General features: G+C 42.0%; 1 protein-coding gene across 2 annotated transcripts in view; it reads left to right on the top strand.

The window, feature by feature from the left end:
• Positions 1-22,488, top strand: part of agbl4 (ATP/GTP binding protein-like 4) — a 424,654-nt gene that overhangs the window by 209,933 nt on the left and 192,233 nt on the right. For both annotated transcript variants that reach the window (XM_038281088.1, XM_038281089.1), the window contains exon 5: positions 21,121-21,337. In XM_038281088.1, the coding sequence (XP_038137016.1) occupies positions 21,121-21,337 (217 nt within the window). The remainder of the gene's footprint in view (positions 1-21,120; positions 21,338-22,488) is intronic.

Raw genomic sequence — 22,488 nt, 5'->3', positions numbered from 1 at the left:
AGTAAAAGTTTGAAGTTTGTTATATGACCTTTAAATGGACGGCCATGAAAATATAAAAACAGCTTTAAGAAAAGTTGGAAAATAAATTATCTACAGTAATTTCCAAACATATTCCCAGTTTTCACAAATCCTTGATGTCGGTTGTTCCTGCCGACTTTGGCACAATCCCTTTTGTAAAAGAGTTAAATAGTTTTGTTCTGATACGATTATGTTAAGATTTTGTTTCTCATATATCATCTGAAACGTCTACCTCATTTGAAGTATTCCTCGCCTATGTTGCATATCCAAATAGACAAGCAAATAACTGAGGAACTGTAAGCCCAAATTACATGTTGATACATCATTTGAAAGCTAACACCTTCTAGTTAAAGGTAAAAATATAAATGTAGTATTAGTAAAACACAGCCTAGGCTGCGTGAGTTCAAACTGACTGAAAGTTGTTTTGTTTATTCTCAAAAATAATAGGTATTTTTTTGAATAGCAGTAATAAAGACATGCTTGAGAATAGGCATGTCTCATTGTATTACATTTGTTCTAAATCATGTCAACCATGAATGCAGAAAATGTTAGACTTCTAGCTACAACAGTTCTAGAGCTGTGGGACTTTCAACTTTTGGTCTCTCAAAATGTGCCAAATTGTGTGAAATGCTGTTACTCAGTTATTTAACACAAAGAATAACACTAAAGATTTTTGATGGCCACAAAACTTTTATGAAGCAAATTCTTCTCCACTTTCAGAATCAGTTCATATAACAAAACGTAACATTTATAAACCTAAAATAACATATAATATATAAAAAAAGCGAAACTGCTGCTTTTCAGGCTAATGTAAGCCCCAGTGCTTTTTCTGATATGTATTTAGTTTTTTTTGTTTTTCAGCCTTAGGCATTGTAATAAAACAAAGTCAGCGTCCAAACTTCAAAAATATCGGATCTTTGTTATTCCGTAAAAATAAAAAAAGTATCCACTGGACTTGGTTTCCAAGATTTGAAGACGTTTCGCTACCTCTCCAGGAAGCTTTCTCATTTCAAATGTCTGGATCCACAGTGAGTTTGAGTCTTATATAGGCAAAGCCTTGTATCGCTTGGAAACATGCAAATGGTAACCGATGAATGGGTCGTTTAGTTCCATTGTTAGCCTGTAATATCTGAAACCTGTCTATGATTCTGAGGGTCGGTCGTTAAAGGGGGGGGATTGCCGTTATGGGGGGGATTGTCTCCTGTAATACCTGAAACCTGTCTATGATTGTTAAGAGTCGGTCGTTAAGGAGGTGTTGTTCACCGGCTGGAGCGGGTACTGTAGGTCCTTCGTTCCTTTGTGATGGGGTGGGGGGTTTGGTGATATTTGGAAGGGATCATGTCTACAGTATGATTGAATTGTATGTTTTTGGAAGCTGGAATCTGGAGTCCACCACCTCTGTTTAAAGTTGGTTTTTCTCTCTTAACATAGATGGCTTCCTTGACACCCCTCTCAAACCACCTATTTTCTTTATCCAGAATGTGAACATTCTGGTCCTAAAAAGAATGTCCTTTGTCCACCAGGTGTAGATGTACTGCGGAGTCTTGTCCAGAGGCGGCCGCTCTTATGTGTTGGACCATGCGTCTGTGGAGAGGTAACCACAAATGGTAACCCATTCATCGGTTACCATTTGCATGTTTCCAAGCGATACAAGGCTTTGTCTATATAAGACTCAAACTCACTGCGGATCCAGATTTGAATTGAGAAAGCTTCCTGGAGAGATAGCGAAACGTCTTCAAATCTTGGAAACCAAGTCCAGTGGATATTTTTTTTTATTTTTACGGAATGACTATGACCTGGATGACTGAGAACCTTCATCAGCATCTTTGTTATTATTCAGCTTCGAACTGCGCGCTTTGATCCAGTCTCAGCAATGAATTTCACTCTTACGCAAGCCGGTAACACGGCTCTGCTTTATGCAACCCAGCCACGTCTACCCTTGTTTGAAACCTTATTTCATTGGCTACAAAGCCAGACACCCCACATGGTCTTAAACAATAACAGCATGACTCTATGAGGCGTAATATGGCTCTACTCGTTGCGTCATTGGCTGACGCACAAGGAGCGCTTGGGAGACTTCAGCGACTGTTCCTGACTCAAATAGTCATACAAAGATGCGGTCACTTTTGTCTTGTAGATAAGAAAACGATGTTAAGAAACCTACAAAACATTGCGGGCAAACAAATGAGAAAGTAAGTCTTATTAGCAAGATGCTTAGCATTAGCTATGAGCAGCTAACTTTTCTGATGTCAAAAACCAGACGTTATGTGGCGATTTTCTCAGCATGGAATATTTTTATTATGAATATTCTGGGTTACTTTTAATCTGTAAACCCTTATGGACAATTTGAGTATAAACAATTGAGATTGGATTCATAAAAACTGCTTCTGGATGCCTTCAAAGGCATGTTGTGGCTGGTTTGTAATGTTTACATTTTGACATGCTGCTATATCTGTTTCAATTGTGCTTTGGTGCTTGCTGTGGCCATAAAATTAACTTAATTGAATTTTGGAGATTCTAAATTTTCCATCGATGTCTAACATGTCTATATTTGTAAAACTGCTACCTTTGTAATTTTCATGCATTCTGAGTTATTAGTTGCAACGGTATAAAAACAGTCACCGGCGATCCAGTGGGTTTGGAGAGGTTAAGCAAAAACAGAAGAGATTTGTAAGAGGTTGAATACTTTCCACTCTTCACACGCCAGTGTCAGGTTGCTGGCATGATAAATTAAATTCAATCCTTTAATTTTTTGTCTTTTGCTCTCTTTTTATGTCAATTGGGTCATCACTATAACAGAAAATAGTTGTTTGTTCTTTGAGAAAACAGTCTATCAAACTAGACAAACCCTTTTTTCCCTCACAAATGGCAAGCACTTTGTTTTCAAATAAAACTGTAAAATAGGTCCACTACATCTCAGTGTAGATATATGCTTGTTTTATATATTTATATCTTTGACATTCGGCAGGCAGCTGTGTGCTGTGGGGGGAATAATAGGCTGCCTTTTTGAGAACCATAAGCCTTTAAGGGAAGTGAGGCTCTGGCTGCTGAGGGCATAGGCTCTCTTCTGTAATAGCCTGTAATTCCTCCTGTCTATTTTAATCACAAACACAGCCTGACAGCATGTACACACATCCAAGAATCTGTAAATGTGCAGAGCTATTGGAAATCCTTTCTCATATTACAATCAAATATTTCAATGGTAAAGGCACATTTTTCTTTAGACTTCCTCAATTTTGAAACCATCCAAAACCATAAGATACGTTTATTTAGAAGGGAGAGCAAATCTGGTCAGATGGTGAGAAAGAAAGTCCTAAACACTGAGCAATTCTGAGGGAAAACCATCTTTAAAGCTGCATAAGACCTCAGACTTGGAGAGTGGAAAACCGTCCAACAGAAGAAAAAAAATCAAATGTGAAAATTGCCCAATCAAAAAGTAGACATAAATCTTGTTTACAATCTTTGTAAAACACCGAATAGCAGTTCAGACATTTGACAACCTATTTAGTTTAACTAGTGTTTATATGCAAAGAAGAAAGGACCATATTATCATTGTCTGTATCCACTAAACTCCTTGGGACAAATAAAAAAATATCAGTGGTTAAAATTGCATCAAAAACTGGTTCTACAAAATATTGATTTAGGCAGCAGACTGTAAATACATGCAGCAATTTTCAATCTTTCATAAACATAGAATTTAGTGCTTTTTTTAACTTCAATAAAACACTCTATTTTACATTGGTCTATCCACAACATCCAGGTTAAATGTGTTGAAGGATGTGAACTAGCTTAGATTACTCCAATTGGATGAAAGAAAAATTGGTTCCTTCGTATTATATATTTAGATTTCTTCGCTCCTTTTTTCCTGCCATTGAATTGACTTTTTTTCGGTCTCTTTTGAGACTGAAAAGTAATGAATTGAGGATAATTCAGGCAAAGGTCAGAACAGTTAAGCAGTTAGTGTACCATAGACCAGGTGTCTTTGTATTTCAAAATCAAGCTCTTAGGAGAGATGTGGCCCTAAACTCATCTTCTGTGCAGGCTGCTCACATAAATACTACTACCTTCAACACAAGAAATGGTGTGTTTGGGCGGGGGATAGGATGGTACAGGTGCCAGACTTCACTCCCTACAGCCCCGTGGCGGCCGGAGAAGTTAATTGGCAACATCTGGCTGTCTGAGAGCCCAAGTGCCCATCCATGCTTCTCTTCTTTCCACCCCACCCTCCTCTTTTCCATTCGTCCTTCCCTTCGGTGGGAGCTGCTACCCCTGGCCCTCATGTGGTGACACCAGCCCTGCTGCAAGCTGTGAACGTGAGGCGTGTGCATGTGTATCTGTGATATACTGAGGTGTATGGAAGCAGACAGGGCAGCCAGGCCCCCAGCTGCTCCCTCTGAGCCAAGGGAAATGTGGGGAGACAAGCTGGCATCTTTCTGCAGGGCCCTCAGGGAGGATCAGAGGGAGATGAGCACGCAGGAAGAGGGAAGGAGGGAAATAGGAGTGTGAATGAATATAGTTTTACTGATCAGTGATGGGCAAAACATGCATTTTTAAAGTTGATCTTTGGAAGGTGTTTAAGTTTGGCTTTAAGGTTAAATTATGTCTTTATTTCTGTAAAAGAAGAAAATATCAGCATTCTTTTTTCGAGATAAGGGGCAATAATGCATTTTGGGCAATAAGTGGGCTTGTTGTACACATGCAACAAAAATTTTTGTTCAAATGTTAAAATGTACAAACCAGTTTGGTTCCAGACCATTAAAATGACCAGATTGTGTTCTTCTGGTGACCAAAACTTAGCGGACCACTAGATGAGGGACAATGCAGGACTGCCTCTGCTTTTTCCGCTGTGTGTTTCTTTTGTGGCTAACTTTTCCCATTTTTCTTTACTTTGTGCTCCCTTTATATCAAACTGAAAAATTATTTATGCAAACTTCACAAAAAGCTTACTGAGAGTCACCAGTCACTGATCCACACCGGGTTATAAACCTTCCTGCAGTATTTGGTGATGCTTTATTTTATTTTCATTTAAAAGTACCAGTAGATTTTTTATGTAAACACTTTTCTGTTTTCAAAACATCATGTGCAGGTTAATCATGACGTGGGGAAATGGCACAGCTCTGTGACAATGACTGTAGTTCTGCTTTCTATGCACTTCAGTAAAGCCCATGTGATTTCCTTTTAAAAAAAAAAACATTTTCTTCTATTTGACCCAGTCAAATGTGGTATATTATTTAAATGTTTTGGGATGGCAGGAGAGAAGTAAAGATTTTGGCACTTTACTGCACAAAATCAGGAAATCTGGCCACCCTAATTACACGGGCAGTTTGAGAGTGGTCGTAAAAGAAAGATGAGCTTCATTCAAGGTGTCTGGATTCTAGTTTGCATTTCTTATCCATGTGTGAGGGTTTTTGTCCAGGCTATGCATTTGGTGAAATTGGCAACTTGAAATTCTACTTTAAACATGAAGGTTTGCTTTTGTGTAGCTTGTGGTTTACTTTTATGTTTAAAGTCTTACGTATTATGAGAGTTTTAGGTGCTCTTTATTCAGAGTGGGGCATTTTCAAGAGTTAAAAAAGAAATCTAATTGTTAGGTCAAACCTAGGTTAAACCGACAAAAAAATATTAATAAACATCATGGTGCACATTTTAATAAAAAGTGTGTAAAAGTTGAACACAAAAAAGATAGTTAAAAACATGCCATTGGTTTGAATCTATGGCTTAATGGTTATACAGCAAATGCAAATTCAGAATGACAGGAAAACAAATGTCAGGAGGCAGAGACTGTTTGGATTCTTTTCCAATTTTTGGGTTCCTTATGAATTATCCTTAATTTAAAGACCATGTACAGATAATTCCCCAGTTGTCTTCTAAGCACTTAGATTTAATATTAGATTTTGGTTTCAATATTCCTTTGTTTCAACATTTTTAGGTATATTTAAAAGTGCAGCCTTGTGTTGTCATACAGCTGCCTTCAGAATAGGCCTGTCCCCTTGCATTAAATACACACAGCGGACGCTGCCAGAGAGTTCCAGACGCGGAAGCCTAGAAGGCTACTGAAGCAGACGAAGGAAGACAGGATAATCCACAGGTTGAAATCCAAGAGGCAGATCCAAGTTCAGTCCACGGATGAATCAAACAGGAGTCCAGAGACAGGCCAGGCAAACAGATCAGACAGGGGCAGGCAAGCTAAAAGGTTTATATACATAAACAGATCAGGCAATCAGAACACTATGGAAACGCTAGAGAACTCTCAACACCAAAGGCTTAAGAATAATGTGGCACTGATGGCTGGGAACAAGGAGTTTAAGTAGTAGCAGGAGGAGGTGGATCGATTAGCAGTGATGAGAAACGGGGCAGAGCTAGACAGGTGAATGAAATGAGGAATCAAGCCAGCCATCAGCGCCAAGATCATTACAGAACATGCATTTGTTTCTACTTTACAGTCTTTCACATAACATTTTTTTACAGACTTGAATGATTATTATATTGTATTACTTCTGTTGCTGAATAACTAAATAGTTAAAAGCCTTTGGCCCCAACAATTTACTTGTTGATGTTGCATTACTCACTTTGCTGGTTATTTTCTACAAAAGAGAGCCTCTCTGAACAATGAGATGGTGTAAAAGGTGACCTCATTGCTGTGAATGATTTAAAAAGCGATTTCAGAGCTTGTCATGTGAGTTTGATTTCCCTTCTCTGAGTAAATTCTCCAAAAGAATGAGCTCATCACACAGTTGCCCTATTCTCCACCCAGACACTGTAGTGTCAATGTTGGTGCTTGATCTGAGATCAGTTTTGTCTGTGAAACAAGGTTGACTCATTGTGAGATCAGGCGATGCTCTCATCTTATTTTTTTTTTAATATATAATCACATACTTTAGGCATCAATGACTTAATTGGCAAAAACAAACCACACTCAAAACAAAGTGCAACAATGAAATCACACATTTTGTATACATTTTGGGTGGAATTCTAGAATTAGGAACATAAATAATTATTATTCCTCCACCATTGCTGAGCTGTTGTGCACCACATGATTACTGATCTATTGTAAGCATATTAATGTGTCTGTACATACATCTTTTGTCTCTGGGCACTTATCTGTTATTATAACGACCTTCTCTGGCGCCAGTCTGTCTGTTCCATTCCACACTCTTGTACACACACATGCTGTCGATAATGTAATAGGAGTATAATGTTGCACTTTGGGAAATGCTGCATCACACAATTATAGGTGGATGGTCTCATGTTTCTACTGCCTTAAACACGCTCTCACACAGGGTCCGCCGCCCGCTCATCTCCTCCCTACGTTACCATTTGTCTCTCATGGGAGGGCTTAACGCTGAGATCATCACTTTGCTGTTTTTGATTTTATGTTGTTTTGATGGCTGCCTGTACTTTCTCTGGTCCCCCTCCTTTTTTCCAGACTAAGCTGCACCTGCCAGGTTGCCCCATAGGGGAGCTTTGGTGCCACTCTGGTGAGGGCACAATGATCATCTGCTCTTTGCTAATTGCCCCTGTGCCCCACAGGACGTAGGGGATTGGGTACCATCAGACCCAGCATGTTTCTTTTAGGTGAAGCCCCTGTGGGATGGTCTGTGGGCTTTTGCTTTATCACAGGATCTTACCTATAAGTACTTTAAGAGGCTTTCAAGTGCATCCTCCTCTATTTTTCACCCTAAATCTTTTTTTTCAACCCTTAACAATTAGCTTTTAACTGTTACTCTTAAAAAAAGTAATGCCTATTGAATGATTCAATTTTATTTTTTAAGCATATAGTGTTTTTTTCTTTTGTTTTTCTTGTGATTCTCTTCCAAAGGTCACCTATCACTTAATTATGTGGCCCTCTACTGGCACTTTCCGGCACTACCACCATTCTAGCTGTCTAGATAAAACATACAAAATAAAACTATTTATAATTTATATTCATATTTAAATATGACTTTAAGTATATGCATGTATGCATTCATAAACAATAGCTTTCAAAACTCATATTTGTGAAGGCAAACTACAGTGGAGAGTTAGTGAGGAGATATTTTAGAGAAGCAAGCTAGATTTATTTATTCACTGGATATTTTCCTCATTGTCACTATCTCTGAGAATACCAGTTAGAGCTGCTGCTGTAAATCCTCTTTCAATTTCCTCTCAGTGTGCTTCCTAGGTGGTGATAAAAGCATCCCATGTGAATGTTTGCATGCTGTACATCTCAGGAATTTCAATCAGATTCAGCATGAAAGAGATTAGAAGTTTGAGTTACATATAGTCTAGTGCTCACTCATGTTTTAATGGAAGTTCATATTATTTTTGTGTAGTACTAAATGCCGTATTAGACAGTTTTATTAAGGAGAGATTAAGCTCAACATTATGACCAGGTAAAGTACATAGGACTTATCTCTTTATTAAGGCTTTTTTGATTAGATTAGATAAGATAAAATTTATTACCAAGACATGTTACATTAAAACATTACAACTACACACAGAATTTTTTTTTTATAAAAGTCAATTAAAATGTATTCAGGATCATTTTGTCATCAAATTAAAACAGTTGATTCGAAAGATATTTAACTACTGGTAAAACATTTTAAGCATCGATATAGAACTGAATGAGAATACATGACTGACAGATGTGACATGAGCATAAGCACACTTCAGTGGTTCATCAGGTCAATGATCCAAAGCACACTATTCGGCTGACCTCAGAGTGGCTCAACAAAGAAAATATGGCGTCTGGGAGTAGCCCAGTCAAAGTCTATGGCATAACTATGGTAACTATGGTAAATGCTTGTGTGTAATAATATGTGTGTATGTTGATTTTTATATTTGAGCATGGAGGATAATGAGACGTGTCAATACCAAAGAAAATAGGCAATGAAAGTATAAAGGTAGAAACAAAAATATAAAATTTGAAAATGAAAGCAGTAAAAAACACCATAGAAAAAAAAATACTTTTTTAGAAATGTAGGATAATTACTTACAAGATGACATCAAGAATGTGTGCTACAGATATTTACAAAAAGAGATACAATCTTTATAAGATATACAGAAGCAACTAATTCTTTCTGGTGTTAGATGGGCGTCCACGATTTATGACTGCTCTCAGTTTTTATGGAAATAACTTTTTCACTTTATGTCAGCTGCATAATATAAGCTCAGGAAAAGCGCTGCGGGTATCATCTGATATTGACCGAGCTGATTTGGTGAACTCACCTTGAAATTCATTGAGGTTTAAAAGCTGCCAATCCTGTGACAGATCAGCTAATGAAATTCCCCAGCAATACATGAATATCAGAGCTAACACCGAGGGCTGAAGATAACAGCTCTCTGCTGTGCCTCTAACAATAGGCAGCGGGTAAAATAGCCACATGATGGAAGAACACCTGGGTGTTTTGATGCCACCATCAAGTGAGTGTCTTTTACGTGCTCATGTTTCAGTCTCATCAGAGGGTTGTTTCTGACCTTAGAAAGCTGCAAACGGTATGGTGTCTCCACAGGTGGGCAAGTTTTAGCTTCCTTGTTACAGAGGAGTCCATAAGTTACAACTGTTGTTGTTTCCTGCAAATGCTTATGGCTGCTGGATAGAAGATCCAAGCATTGGTATTAATCCCCTATGGCAGGGGTTCAGCAAGCCAAACTGCTCAAAGAGCCCCATTGGACCAAAAAAACAAATTTGTCTGGAGTCGCAAAACTGTAAAAGTCTTCTATAAGCCTTGTATGACAACATGGGCTCTAAGTGTATTAGCCCACTATAAAAAAGGACTACGTGGGCTTATATATATAATTGGTATTCATGATTAAATGTTTAACTAGCGACCTGTCCAGGGTGTGTCCCTCTCCACCGTAGACAGCATGGAGATAGGCACCAGCACCTCTAGCAACCACTGCTGGGAAAAGGCATGACAGAAAACGGATGGATGGATTAAATGTTTATCCTCACAATGTCACATAGTAGCGAGAGGTGAGGCAGGAGCAGGGAAGGCTCTCACCGCGTGGAATTCATTGCGTGCTGCTTCACCACATGGTTCAGGTTTTGTTGCATTGATGAAATGTAAGAAACCCGATAAAGGAATCTTTCTATGGTGGGCGAGTTTCTGTTGGGAGAAGCTGATTGAGACATGGGGGGCCAAGCAGGAACTGATATCCAGCAGAGCAGAGCTCTCTAACCCCAAAATCTCAGATCCTGCATCACCAGCATTGAAGAAAATTCACATACTGTGCCTGCATCAGAGCGCTACCTGTTCGATCTGTGAAAGGTTTTGCATGCTTACAACAAAACTAGCAGCACTAGTGGAGCTTGGAGATGCAATTCATGTCTTAAATATATCTCTGTGCTCCGCTAATTTATCCAGAAGTTCTGCAACAGTGCTTTTTCACTCACTCCTAACCTTGTGATTGGCTTTATATTGAGCATACCTTCCCCAGAAATGCCTTTTCATATTACTCTTTTTATTTTTTGACAAACTCTTATAACAAAGCAAAAATGCAGGCAATCCATCCGCATTGATAATAAAAGCAAATGATTCAGTCCATTCTTTGAATCCTCTGTTCTCATCAGCTATCTTCCTTTTTTTCCCTTTGGGATCAGTGGTCCAACACACAATCACTGCCTTGTTTGCCTGGCACCCTGCCACGCTGAAACCTGTGTTGCAGATTATGACCACTGATCTCTGTTTACATTTATTGTTTAAATCTATTTATTATACAAAGGTTCCCAGCCTTGGAAAACATATGAATGTTGGTTTGACCTCCTGCACACCATATTAAAATAAACAAAGCTAAAAAATATTAAATTTTTCATACATTTTTGAAAAAACTCCAGGGGGCCACAAGGGGGGCGCTAAAGAGCAGCATGCAACTGCGGAGCCGCTTGTCTGCAGCCCCTGCCCTATGGTTATTTTCTTACTTTGCCCCTTCAGACCTCAGTCAATATGATGACACAATGAAGCCGACAACAAAAATACACCTGATTTTATTTTAATTGCTTTGAGCCAATCATTTTGAGACAGAAAAAATAATGCAAAGGTTTTTGCCATATACTTAATCATATTTAGTTACTTTAACACACTTGTTTTATGTCCTACAATGCAAACATGAAAAAAATGTGTTAACCTATCTAAATATGAATAAGTAAGTGTTAAATACAGAGAGCACAAATACAAAGCAGCATACCTCTGTAAAGTAGGACAAGAAGACTTTGTTTAAGCCTAACCTTTCTCCCTGCTCTCCAAAAATGTTACAGAACAGAAAGCTAGTTTGTTGCAGTATCTTGTATTTATAGGTATAGCAGTTAAAAAAAGAAAAAAAAAGCTTTTTACAAATGCAATGCATATATTTTTAATATTTCTAACTTTCATAGCCATGAATTACAGATGTTTACTTCATTAGGGGGATCTTATACACACAATTCCAATAAATTTGCTTACAGTTTTGGGATTTTTCATGTGAGTAGGTACACATTTCCAAGGGGTGTCAATAGTTTTACAAATTTAAAGGGCAGATTTACTAAGCTGTAGTCAAATAATACATTTTACCACCAAATACAATATATACAGTAGCGGCCAAACCAAAGTACAAAGCCAGCACAGGTTGCCTAGTAACTGTGTTTCCAGAAAGCTTTGTTTCAACTTGATTTGCATCCAAAAAAAGTGGATGCTCCTGGAATATGTATGCACACCATCATGCACATAAACATGCATGTCCTTACTTCCACATGTTGATATGAACTCCTTAGGTGATTCAAAATCTGTTTTTCTGCTTGACTTAGTACGCAAGTAAAAGGCACAAAGCTTTGCTTTAAAAACAAAGCACCAAACATTTGGTTTCATTTAAGAGCGCAGGAAAAACATGCCTCTTTAATTTTTGGTGTGGTACAGACCAAACATGTTACCCAGGACAAAGTGTTTGCCAAAAGGACATACTCTTTGTTTTCAGAGAGTATGAATGTGTGACGGTTGAAAGCTTTATGGGTGCACCCAGACTTTTAACCTTCCTAAACGTTGATGGGATGACAGGCCTAAAGGGACAATGGTGCTATGGAAAATTAAAAGGGGTTCTGCTAGCGCGTGTAGGTGTTTTGTTTTTAGGCACCGCGACTTTAGTCCTGCAACTTTCTGCCTCTGTCAGTGAAAGCACTCAGAGCAGCCTAGATTGGCATGCCCTCTACGCCTGAATGATTTCAAAATACGGACAAAATGTCTCCTGTATAAAAGCCACCAATTTATAAGCCTTCATCATTGCACCATCAGAATCAAAGCAGGAGTTTTTTTGTAATATATTTTCAAAACAAAAAAGAAAACATGGCATAAAACTGAGACATGTCTAAAGGTTGCTAGCCAGCTCTACAAGAAAGTGCCTCTTTATCTTTGACTTTGTCTTTTCACTTGTTTCTGTTTCTGCTTGTCTTCCACTTTCTGCATTTGCATCTTATTTTACTCTGTATTTTCCTCCACTCCTTGTGTCTTTGTATTCTGCGTGACTCTTAGGTGATGCTCTGGAGGTTAACTTGTTCCACAGCTTGCTGCAAAAGAAATGAACTTGATGTGGCTCACATACGGGGCCAGTGTGTGCTGTTGTTTCTCTGTGCACCACACTGTTAATTTGTTTCTGTAATCACTAAAATGTAAAACTTGGTGTGAGTGTGTTTTTATACCAGGAGAGATTCTCCTTTTATTTTTTTTCCTTCTGTTAAGCAACGACACCTCTGTGCCACGTCAATAGATGGGCAAGTGAAGAGGCACAGGAAAAAAACCATTTAGATAAAACAAATTGGCAGGTTGAGAGCAGGAGTGCGGACTTCTAACATAACCAGAAACCGATGTGCATATGTTGTAAATATTTGTGCCTTTTGTCTATGAATCTGTGGCTCCTAAATGAGCTAAAGACATCTTCTTCGACCATTGCTTTCTATACTGTCCTTTCTTTCCATAACAAGTCACTGAGCTATTTTCTCCAGCGTATAACTATAACGCTGTGATGGGACAAGCAGATTTAATTAAAATCAATAGCCAGGACTTTTTTAGTCTCTGGCAAGGTCACAGATTCTACAGCAGGGAGAAGGAGAAACAGTGAGAAGGGGGATCGCATGGATGGACACAGCAAACATGGAAATATGTAAAAGAGGTGAGGAATCATCATATTTTTAATTAACCTGCATCTCAGAGGACTGGTATGACAAAAAGCATTGGTGCACGTATGGAGCCTAGGGTTGAAACTCATTGGTGTCACAAGGATCTTTGGTTTGTCCTTGCAAGCACATTTGAAACCCAAGTGGTCATGGAGTTTTAAAGGGGGAAGAGAATTTCATTTATTTCATTGTAGAATTGATATTTTCCTTTTGCTCTTGTCCTTTCCTCTTTGTCCAGCTTTACTGTTGGACAACTCTGGTATGCTGGGTGTTGTTGGCAGCCAGGGTGTGGTATAACTATCCATTAGCTGCATTAGTATTCTGCAGAGATAGTCACATGCAGACATATTCTTTTCTCTACTGCTGAAGGAATAATCAGCCTTGGCGTTTGTTCTTTTTCCTCTATTAGAGGTTGATGGATTTAGCTTTTTTGATTCACTAGGTGCCTTCAGAGGTTTTTCACATTCTCAGTGATGCTTGTATGCACACTACATATCTGTTCAAAATCTGCTAAATTAATTAAGGTATCTGTGCATACATATAGAAGTCTGGCTCTCCTGCCTTCTCCTCTTCTTCGTGGGTGACTCGGGTAAAAAAGCTGGATCGGTCTGAGCTGGCAAAAGTGGTTTGATTAGCAGGTCTTGTGTCAGTCTCAGTCCTGATAACATCATATCTGATCTGTTTGCCAGAGTCGCCACAGAAGAGACTGTACTGCCAGCCACCATGCTTTCCTGTATATCTATGTATCAGTTCCAGATATGCCATCACCCTTCTCTGTCATCTTTGCCTTATCTCCTTATTCCACCTTTCTCCCAGATCCTAGTACCCATAACACACCAATCACTCAGGATCTTCATGTTTTCTCTGCTTTTATACTGCATTTTTTTTATATCTTTTTTTTGCCTTTGTATATTGAGCTTAGGCTTGAACTTTTATAACTCGATGATTAAAAGGAAAAGACAAAAGAAAATAGGAGAAAGACAGAACAAAATATGATTAAAAAATGAAAGAATACATCTAAATAAGAATATTTATGAGGAATCAAATAGGGGCAGACTGAAGCCAATGAAGTTTGTTAAAAGAGACAAATTTCTGTGGTGTGCAGCATTTCTATCCTGAGCGATAATAACTACAGGTCCAGGACAGTTTGCTTTACTCAGATCCAATACATTGCACTCAATGCTATATCAGAAGATTAATCTGACTACAAGCATACTGATTCATATTTGAGATTAAAATTAGTTTACACCATTACACAGTAGTTTCAGACAGTTAGTAAAAGTGACTCAATTTTCCTAAAAAGAAACAGATTTAAACTTCTCTTCGTCCTATAAATATCTGTTAGGCAAGTCAAGTTTATTAAGCACATTTCACTGGCAGGGCAATTTAAAGTGCTCTAAAAGAGAAAAAGAAAAGCATATTGCACTGGCAAAGAGGCAACACAAATTAAAAGTTAATAATCAAAGTAAGACTGTTAATAATAGAAAGATAAAATGGTTGATTAAAAAGAGAAAGGAATGTTTACTTAAACTTAAGTAATGATGTTTATGTAACAGTCAATGGCCACTACAAACAAATATCTTCTTAATCTAAAACAGCCGAGAGTTTTCTTTTGTAGTTTTCTTGAAGTTTAGTGGAGCGTGAGAACTACACACTGCCTAACCATATTTGGTACTGTTTCAGGGTATGTAGAGTAGACTTAAGCCAGAAGACCTTAGAGGTTTGGGCGGTTGATACAAAAGAATGTAATATTTTGGTGCTAAACTATACAAAGATGTATAGAGTTAAAGAAGTACTTTAAAGGGGTCATATAATGATTATATAAGGTATTTGGTGCTGGTTCTTAAGGTCTCTGAATAGGGTGTGTAACATTGGTCCTGGCTCATTTTCAATAGAGAATCTGCCTGCTTTGCAATTCTTGTAGATGTAAACCCAACTGTAGGCTAAACAGCTAAACTGGTGTCTTATATCAACCTCTTTCATATTCTTGGGCCGTGAACTAGTGGGCTGGTCTGTATGTAAATTTCGGGGCGTGACAAAAGTACAGGCCAGAGGTAGAGCTAGCAAGTCAATATTAAATAGGGAGCAATAGGAGGGGCTTTAAGATGGACCATTGGGAAAAGCCAAACTGTCATGATGGGTTTTTTCTAAGTCAAGCCCAAGATGCAGAACACACACGGGAGAACTGGGTAAAAGTCCAAAAGAGTTTATTTAGAACACAAGCACATGAATACTGGAACTGATTCAGGCAGGGGGGCTGGTTCACTGGGGGCTGAGCTGGAAAAGGGAGATGGTAGGTAACAGAGTTCATGTGAGGCTAAGCATTGCTAGCTTAGGGTTGAATGGCAGTCCTGGGTTGGAGCTTCCAGCTCACTGCAGGGGAAAACACAGAGTCTTTCAGGCTGAGCTTCCAGCTCACCGTAGGGAACAACAGGGGAAATCCACGTAGGAATCCTTGGGTTGGCTCACCAGGGCAGATTAGCAGGTTCACTTTCCTAGAGCGTCAGGCGTGGGACTGGCTTCCTATGATGCAACTCTCCCAGAGCTGCAGGCCAGAGACAGGTTGCCAGAGAGACAGTTCTTCCGAGCTTCACAGGGAAACAGGAGGTTAAGCTCATCCAGAGCTTTCACGAGGAGACAGGTGGCCAAGCTCATCCAGAGCTTTCACGAGGAGACAGGTGGCCAAGCTCATCCAGAGCTTTCACGAGGAGACAGGTGGCCAAGCTCATCCAGAGCTTTCACGAGGAGACAGGAGGTTAAGCTCATCCAGAGCTTTCACGGGGAGACAGTAGGTTAAGCTCATCCAGAGCTTTCACGAAGAGACAGGATTCCTGTGAGGCAGAGACAAGGAAGAATTAGATTCTGATCTCACACTAGAGATAACAAAGAATCTTCTGTAACAAAGGCTCAGGAAGCTAACCAACTAAGATCAACACTGCGGCGTGGAATCCAGGTCTGAAGGTAGCTTAAATACTGTGGTCCTCCTGATTACCAGATCAGCCACAGGTGTGTGAGAGGCTCAGCTCAGGAGGACCCACGGCGCACTCTGCTGGAGGCAGAGGGTAATCTCCAGAACCTGACCGTGACTCCAGCCCTAAGAGAAAGAGACAAAAGAGAGCAGAAGAGGATCCTCGGCACCCTCTGGTGGGCAAGCCTGAGGACCCCAACAGAGCCCCCCCCTCAAGGGCGGATTCCAGACGCCCCCTGAAAAAAAAAAGTCCAAAAAACAACCCACCAAGGGCGGGCGGAGGGGGCACTAGGGTGAGGAGGGCCAGAAACAAAAAACAGAGTCCAGAAAACAAAAAACAACCCACCCAGGGCGGGCGGCGGGGGCACTAGGGCAAGGAGGGCTAGAACCAACAGAAAAAGAGGTCCAACAAACAAAAAACAACCCACCCAGGGTGGGCGAAGGTGGAAACAGGCCAAGAGGGCAGAAAACAAAACCAGAATCCAGAACAAAAAACGATCCACTTATGGTGGATGAACACAAAAGAAAACCCAAAAACCCTCTTGGGCAAAGTCTCTGGTGGCCGGCCGAGGGACCGGCGGCGGGACACAGTCTCTGGTGGCCGGCCGAGGGACCGGCGGCGGGACACAGTCTCAGGTGACCGGCCGAGGGACCGGCGGCGGGACACAGTCTCAGGTGGCCTGCCGTGGGGCCGGCTGCAGGACACAGTCTCAGGTGGCCTGCCGTGGGGCCGGCTGCAGGACACAGTCTCAGGTGGCCTGCCGTGGGGCCGGCTGCAGGACACAGTCTCAGGTGGCCTGCTGTGGGGCCGACGGCGGAGGCGTAGTTGCTGCTCAGGATGTCGACCGTTGAGATGAAGGTGGGGCAGCGTCTTAGGGGGACCCCCGCCGGGCCGGAGACACGGATGAAGTTCAGGAGACCGGTCTACCATCCGGCAACGGAGCAGAGTCTTAGGTGGCCGGCAGCGGGGTTGAAGGCGACGCTGATACTCTGGGGGTATGCCATGGGTTCGACGGTGGAGATTATGCTCCGAGGGTCTGCCGCGGGACCGGAGGCGAAGCTGACGCCCAGGGGGTCCGCCAAGGGGCCGGAGGTGAAGCTGACGCTCAGGAGGTCTGCCGCGAGGCCGAAGGCGAAGCTGACGCTCTGGAGGTCTGCCGCGGGGCCGGAGGCGAAGCAGCTTCTCAGGAGGATGACGCTCAAGCTTCAGCAGGTACCCCCACGGGGTACCCCGTCCCCTCCTCGACCGCTCAGGCTCTGTAGCGACCGCCGACTGCGGTTCTGGGGGAGGCTCTGGGGAGACCGTCGAGAGTGACTCTGGAGGAGACCCTGAAGAGACCGTCGAGTGTGGCTCTGGAGGAGGCTCTGAAGAGGCCGCCGACTGCGGTTCAGGAGCAGGGGAGCCCGCCGACTGCGACTCCCAATCAGGAACAGGGGAGCCCGCCGACTGCGACTCCCAATCAGGAACAGGGGAGCCCGCCGACTGCGGCTCCCAATCAGGAACAGGGGAGCCCGCCGACTGCGGCTCCCAATCAGGAACAGGGGAGCCCGCCGATTGCGGCTCCGGGTCTGGAACATGCGGGATCACCGACTGTGGTTCAGTCTCAGGAACTGGGGAGGCCACCGACTGTGGCTCCACCTCAGGGACATGCGAACCCACCGACCGTGGATCCGCCTCAGGAACATGCGAACCCGCCGACCGTGGATCCGCCTCAGGAACATGCGAACCCACCGACCGTGGATCCGCCTCAGGAACATGCGAACCCACCGACCGTGGATCCGCCTCAGGACAATGCGAACCCACCCACCGTGGATCCGCCTCAGGAACATGCGAACCCACCGACTGTGGATCCGCCTCAGGAACATGCGAACCCACCGACTGTGGATCCGCCTCAGGAACATGTGAACTCACCGACTGTGGATCCGCCTCAGGAACAGGGGAGGCCATCGACTGTGGTTCCCCCTCAGGGACAGGAGAAAACACCCATGGGGGCTCATGTTCGGTCTCTGAGGTGGCTTGAAGGGCCAGCAGGGAGTTCTTGGAGGCCTGAGGTTTCTGCAGATAGACTCTAGGAAGAATCAAATCACACACCCTACATTCTGACACCTCTTCTAAAGTCTGCTCAGGGGTCTCTGGACGGCACAGAACTGACTCAGGGGTCTCTAGACGACTAAGAACTGACTCAGGGGTTTCTAGATGGCTCAGAGCTGGCTTAAAGCGACGCCGTTTCTTACGTCGGGAATTAATGGAAACAGGGCCAATAGATGCGGAGACTGACTGAGACAAAAGGTAAGCAGGTGTGCTAGTGGATTCAGACGCTAAACTAGTTGGTTGGTTGGGAGATGAACGAGGTGATAAGAAGGGGAAGAGATCATCTCTATCCCCATAGAAAAAATTCCAGAGATCGGATTCTTGGATTTCAGGTGCTCTGACTGTTCGGGTATGGAGCTGTGGTATAATTTTAAGTTTCTTAGTGGATGGTACTAACTGATGGTCATGTAGGTGATGGCTGAACTGGATAGTACTGTACGGAAGTTGACTGAACAGGGCTGTACAGGACTGTATGGGGCTGGACTGGTCTGGACAGGACTGGACAGAACTGGGCTGAACTGGACGGTGCTGGGCAGAAACGGACTGGACTGAACTGGAACGGAAAGGACTGGACTGGACTAAGCTGGACTGGGTTCCAAGATCTGCACCTAACTCTGGTTCGTAATCTGTGATCCAGATAGCTAGCTAAACAGAAGAGTTCCTCCAAAGTTGCAGGTTCATCAACTTTTGCCAGCTCATCTTTAATCTCAACATTTAAAGCATTCAAGAAAATGTTTTTGAGCATGGCATTAGTCCAACCGGAAGTGGAGGCTCTGACCCGGAATTCAATTATAAAATCTTTGACAGTTCTATTCCCCTGTTTTAAATCAGCAAGACCCTGAGATTTGGTTGAGTCAGAAAAGGCTAGAGAGAATTCCTTTAAAAAACGTTCAAAGGTAGAAGAAATACTGGATTCAGGAGAAAAACAGGTCTTTGCCCATTTGCGGGCTTTTCCGGATAATCGTGAAATAATAAAGTCTATTTTTTCCCTGTCATTAGAAAAACTAGAGGAGGAGAGTTCAAGAAATATTTTGCACTGAAAAAGAAAACCGTTTAATCGACTAGGAATGCCAGAAAACCTTTCAGGAAGTGACGGGCGGAAAACCGGAAATGACGGGACTGGTTCTGACCTAGGGGGCGGGTTTGGCTCCGGAACCGGAAGTTGAGCAGGCGCCATCTTATGATTCCCTCGAAGTCCGTAGAATCCAGAAACGTTGGTTTAAACAATCAAAACTAGAGTTAAACTCACGGAGGGTTGTGTCTGTCCTTGGATCTAAGCGTCCCGTTCCTTAATCCACCGGCGGAGGTGTTCTGCTGGGCTTGTGTTTTGGCCGCAGTGTTCTGTCATGATGGGTTTTTTCTAAGTCAAGCCCAAGATGCAGAACACACACGGGAGAACTGGGTAAAAGTCCAAAAGAGTTTATTTAGAACACAAGCACATGAATACTGGAACTGATTCAGGCAGGGGGGCTGGTTCACTGGGGGCTGAGCTGGAAAAGGGAGATGGTAGGTAACAGAGTTCATGTGAGGCTAAGCATTGCTAGCTTAGGGTTGAATGGCAGTCCTGGGTTGGAGCTTCCAGCTCACTGCAGGGGAAAACACGGAGAGTCTTTCAGGCTGAGCTTCCAGCTCACCGTAGGGAACAACAGGGGAAATCCACGTAGGAATCCTTGGGTTGGCTCACCAGGGCAGATTAGCAGGTTCACTTTCCTAGAGCGTCAGGCGTGGGACTGGCTTCCTATGATGCAACTCTCCCAGAGCTGCAGGCCAGAGACAGGTTGCCAGAGAGACAGTTCTTCCGAGCTTCACAGGGAAACAGGAGGTTAAGCTCATCCAGAGCTTTCACGAGGAGACAGGTGGCCAAGCTCATCCAGAGCTTTCACGAGGAGACAGGTGGCCAAGCTCATCCAGAGCTTTCACGAGGAGACAGGTGGCCAAGCTCATCCAGAGCTTTCACGAGGAGACAGGAGGTTAAGCTCATCCAGAGCTTTCACGGGGAGACAGTAGGTTAAGCTCATCCAGAGCTTTTATGAAGAGACAGGATTCCTGTGAGGCAGAGACAAGAAAGAATTAGATTCTGATCTCACACTAGAGATAACAAAGAATCTTCTGTAACAAAGGCTCAGGAAGCTAACCAACTAAGATCAACACTGCGGCGTGGAATCCAGGTCTGAAGGTAGCTTAAATACTGTGGTCCTCCTGATTACTAGATCAGCCACAGGTGTGTGAGAGGCTCAGCTCAGGAGGACCCACGGCGCACTCTGCTGGAGGCAGAGGGTAATCTCCAGAACCTGACCGTGACTCCAGCCCTAAGAGAAAGAGACAAAAGAGAGCAGAAGAGGATCCTCGGCGCCCTCTGGTGGGCAAGCCTGAGGATCCCAACACAAACATGTGGTCTCTGATACAAAGTTAACCACTCGCTCAAAAAGGCCATTTCCCTTGAGTAAGATTTTAATCAGTCCGGTGCTGTACCAGAAAGGCTGACCTGGTGGCACCATCCTTAAATATGTGTTTTCTTTTGACTACCTGAGTCATTTGAAATGATGCTTTTAAAAATAACATAAAACTGTTTAGTTAGGACGCTTTAGAAATGTTAAGGTGTTGAAATATCTGAAAGGCTGGATGCAGGCGAGAGCGTATCGGGAGATGGAGAAGGAGACCAACAAGACCTCCCTCATCCTTGGCCCTATCTCTAAGAATTTTTCGAAATATTTGAAAAATTGAGCTTTCAATTCATATAGTGGCATCCGGCTGTTTTTTTTTAAAGGTTAATTTATACTTTACTACTCCACCTCCTCCCTGTAGGTGGCTTGTACATGTATATCAGTATGGGTGTCCTCCTTTGCCCATTATTCACTCATTACAAACAAAATTTTAAGTATATATATTCAGCATTTGTTGCTTCCTTTGTCTCTGTTGCAGGCAGAGGCTTCCACCAAAAAACGTCTACTACTACCGCTGCCCTGACCACAGACGCAACTACGTGATGTCATTTGCTTTTTGCTTCGACCGAGAAGATGATGTGTACCAGTTTGCATACTGCTACCCCTACACCTACACCAGACTGCAACATTACCTTTCTAGCTTGGAGCGCAGAAACCTTCCCTACCTGCAGAGGGAGCAGCTTGGACTTAGTGTGGTAAGTTCCAAAATAAAAAGACACACACACACACAAGCAGGTGGACAAATAAAGATATTAGGGTGGTGGAAATGTTAAGGGTTGAGGCAAGGAGCTATAATGACTAGGGTTAGGATGGGCTTCGTAGGAGTTATTCATATGGTGTGTGCCTTTACAGATTAAGGAGAGCAAATTTGGTAACTTTACTGTGCCTGCTAGCAATGTTTATATAGGATGTTACACTGGTAGATTACAAACTACAAGCTTCTGAATACCTATGTTCAGCAGTGCTTTCACATCGGCAATGGAAGCAAGTGTATCATACATGCTGCCTGCAGTCCCGTCTGTTCTTATCAAATAATTGACAGAGAAAAACTCATTAGAAATGCTTGAGAGATTAGGACTTTTCTTCAGTACTCCAACATTTCACAGGGAAAGTTATCTTCCAGAGAAATACCATGTAGTACAGGTACTTGAATGGAGCATATGACCATAAATTACAGTAACTATTTAAAAATTTAGAAACAATATTAAACAGGTGATAGTACTTTTTATATCTTTATATATTGAATATGCAATGCCATGTATTAGAATTAAAGGGTAGAAAATTAAGAATTATACATTTTCTTTCTTACTGTGAGGTAAGTGAAGCATTTAAAATTTGAGCACAAGCTTTTAAATTTGGTTTGGCAGGTGGCACCAGGGGCTGTAAAATCAAATGTATTTTGTAATTCATCCAGAAATGACTGAAGAGGTTATCAGTTGGATATGTACAACATTTCCATTCCCCCAAAGGAAAAACAAGATTTTTTTCCTGATAAATATTGGCTTGTTATAGATTCAAAAACATTAACACATTCAAATGTTTCAATAACACTTTAAATGTTTTCTGGCCAAGTCAAAATATGATAAATATTTTGGTTAGTTTTATAGTGATATAAACTTAAATTCCATGAACACAGTTACGGAAGACCCAAATCAATATGTGATGTGTGTATGCACTTGGATTTTTCTATTTTGTATTTTTTTATTCATAGAACAACTGCAAAGTTTAATGTATTTTACTAACATATATTTAAGACCACCACAGACTATGGGAAGTAAAGGGAGTCAATGTTCATAAAAAAAGTTTCAGCAAACATATTTTTCGGATATATGCTTTCCAAAGTGTG

Source organism: Cyprinodon tularosa, unplaced genomic scaffold (assembly GCF_016077235.1).
Source record: "Cyprinodon tularosa strain WSP-4 unplaced genomic scaffold, ASM1607723v1 ctg167, whole genome shotgun sequence".
NCBI classification, from domain to species: Eukaryota; Metazoa; Chordata; class Actinopteri; order Cyprinodontiformes; family Cyprinodontidae; genus Cyprinodon; species Cyprinodon tularosa.
The sequence above is the reverse complement of the archived record's forward strand: the minus strand, read 5'-3'. Positions and strand labels throughout refer to the sequence as shown.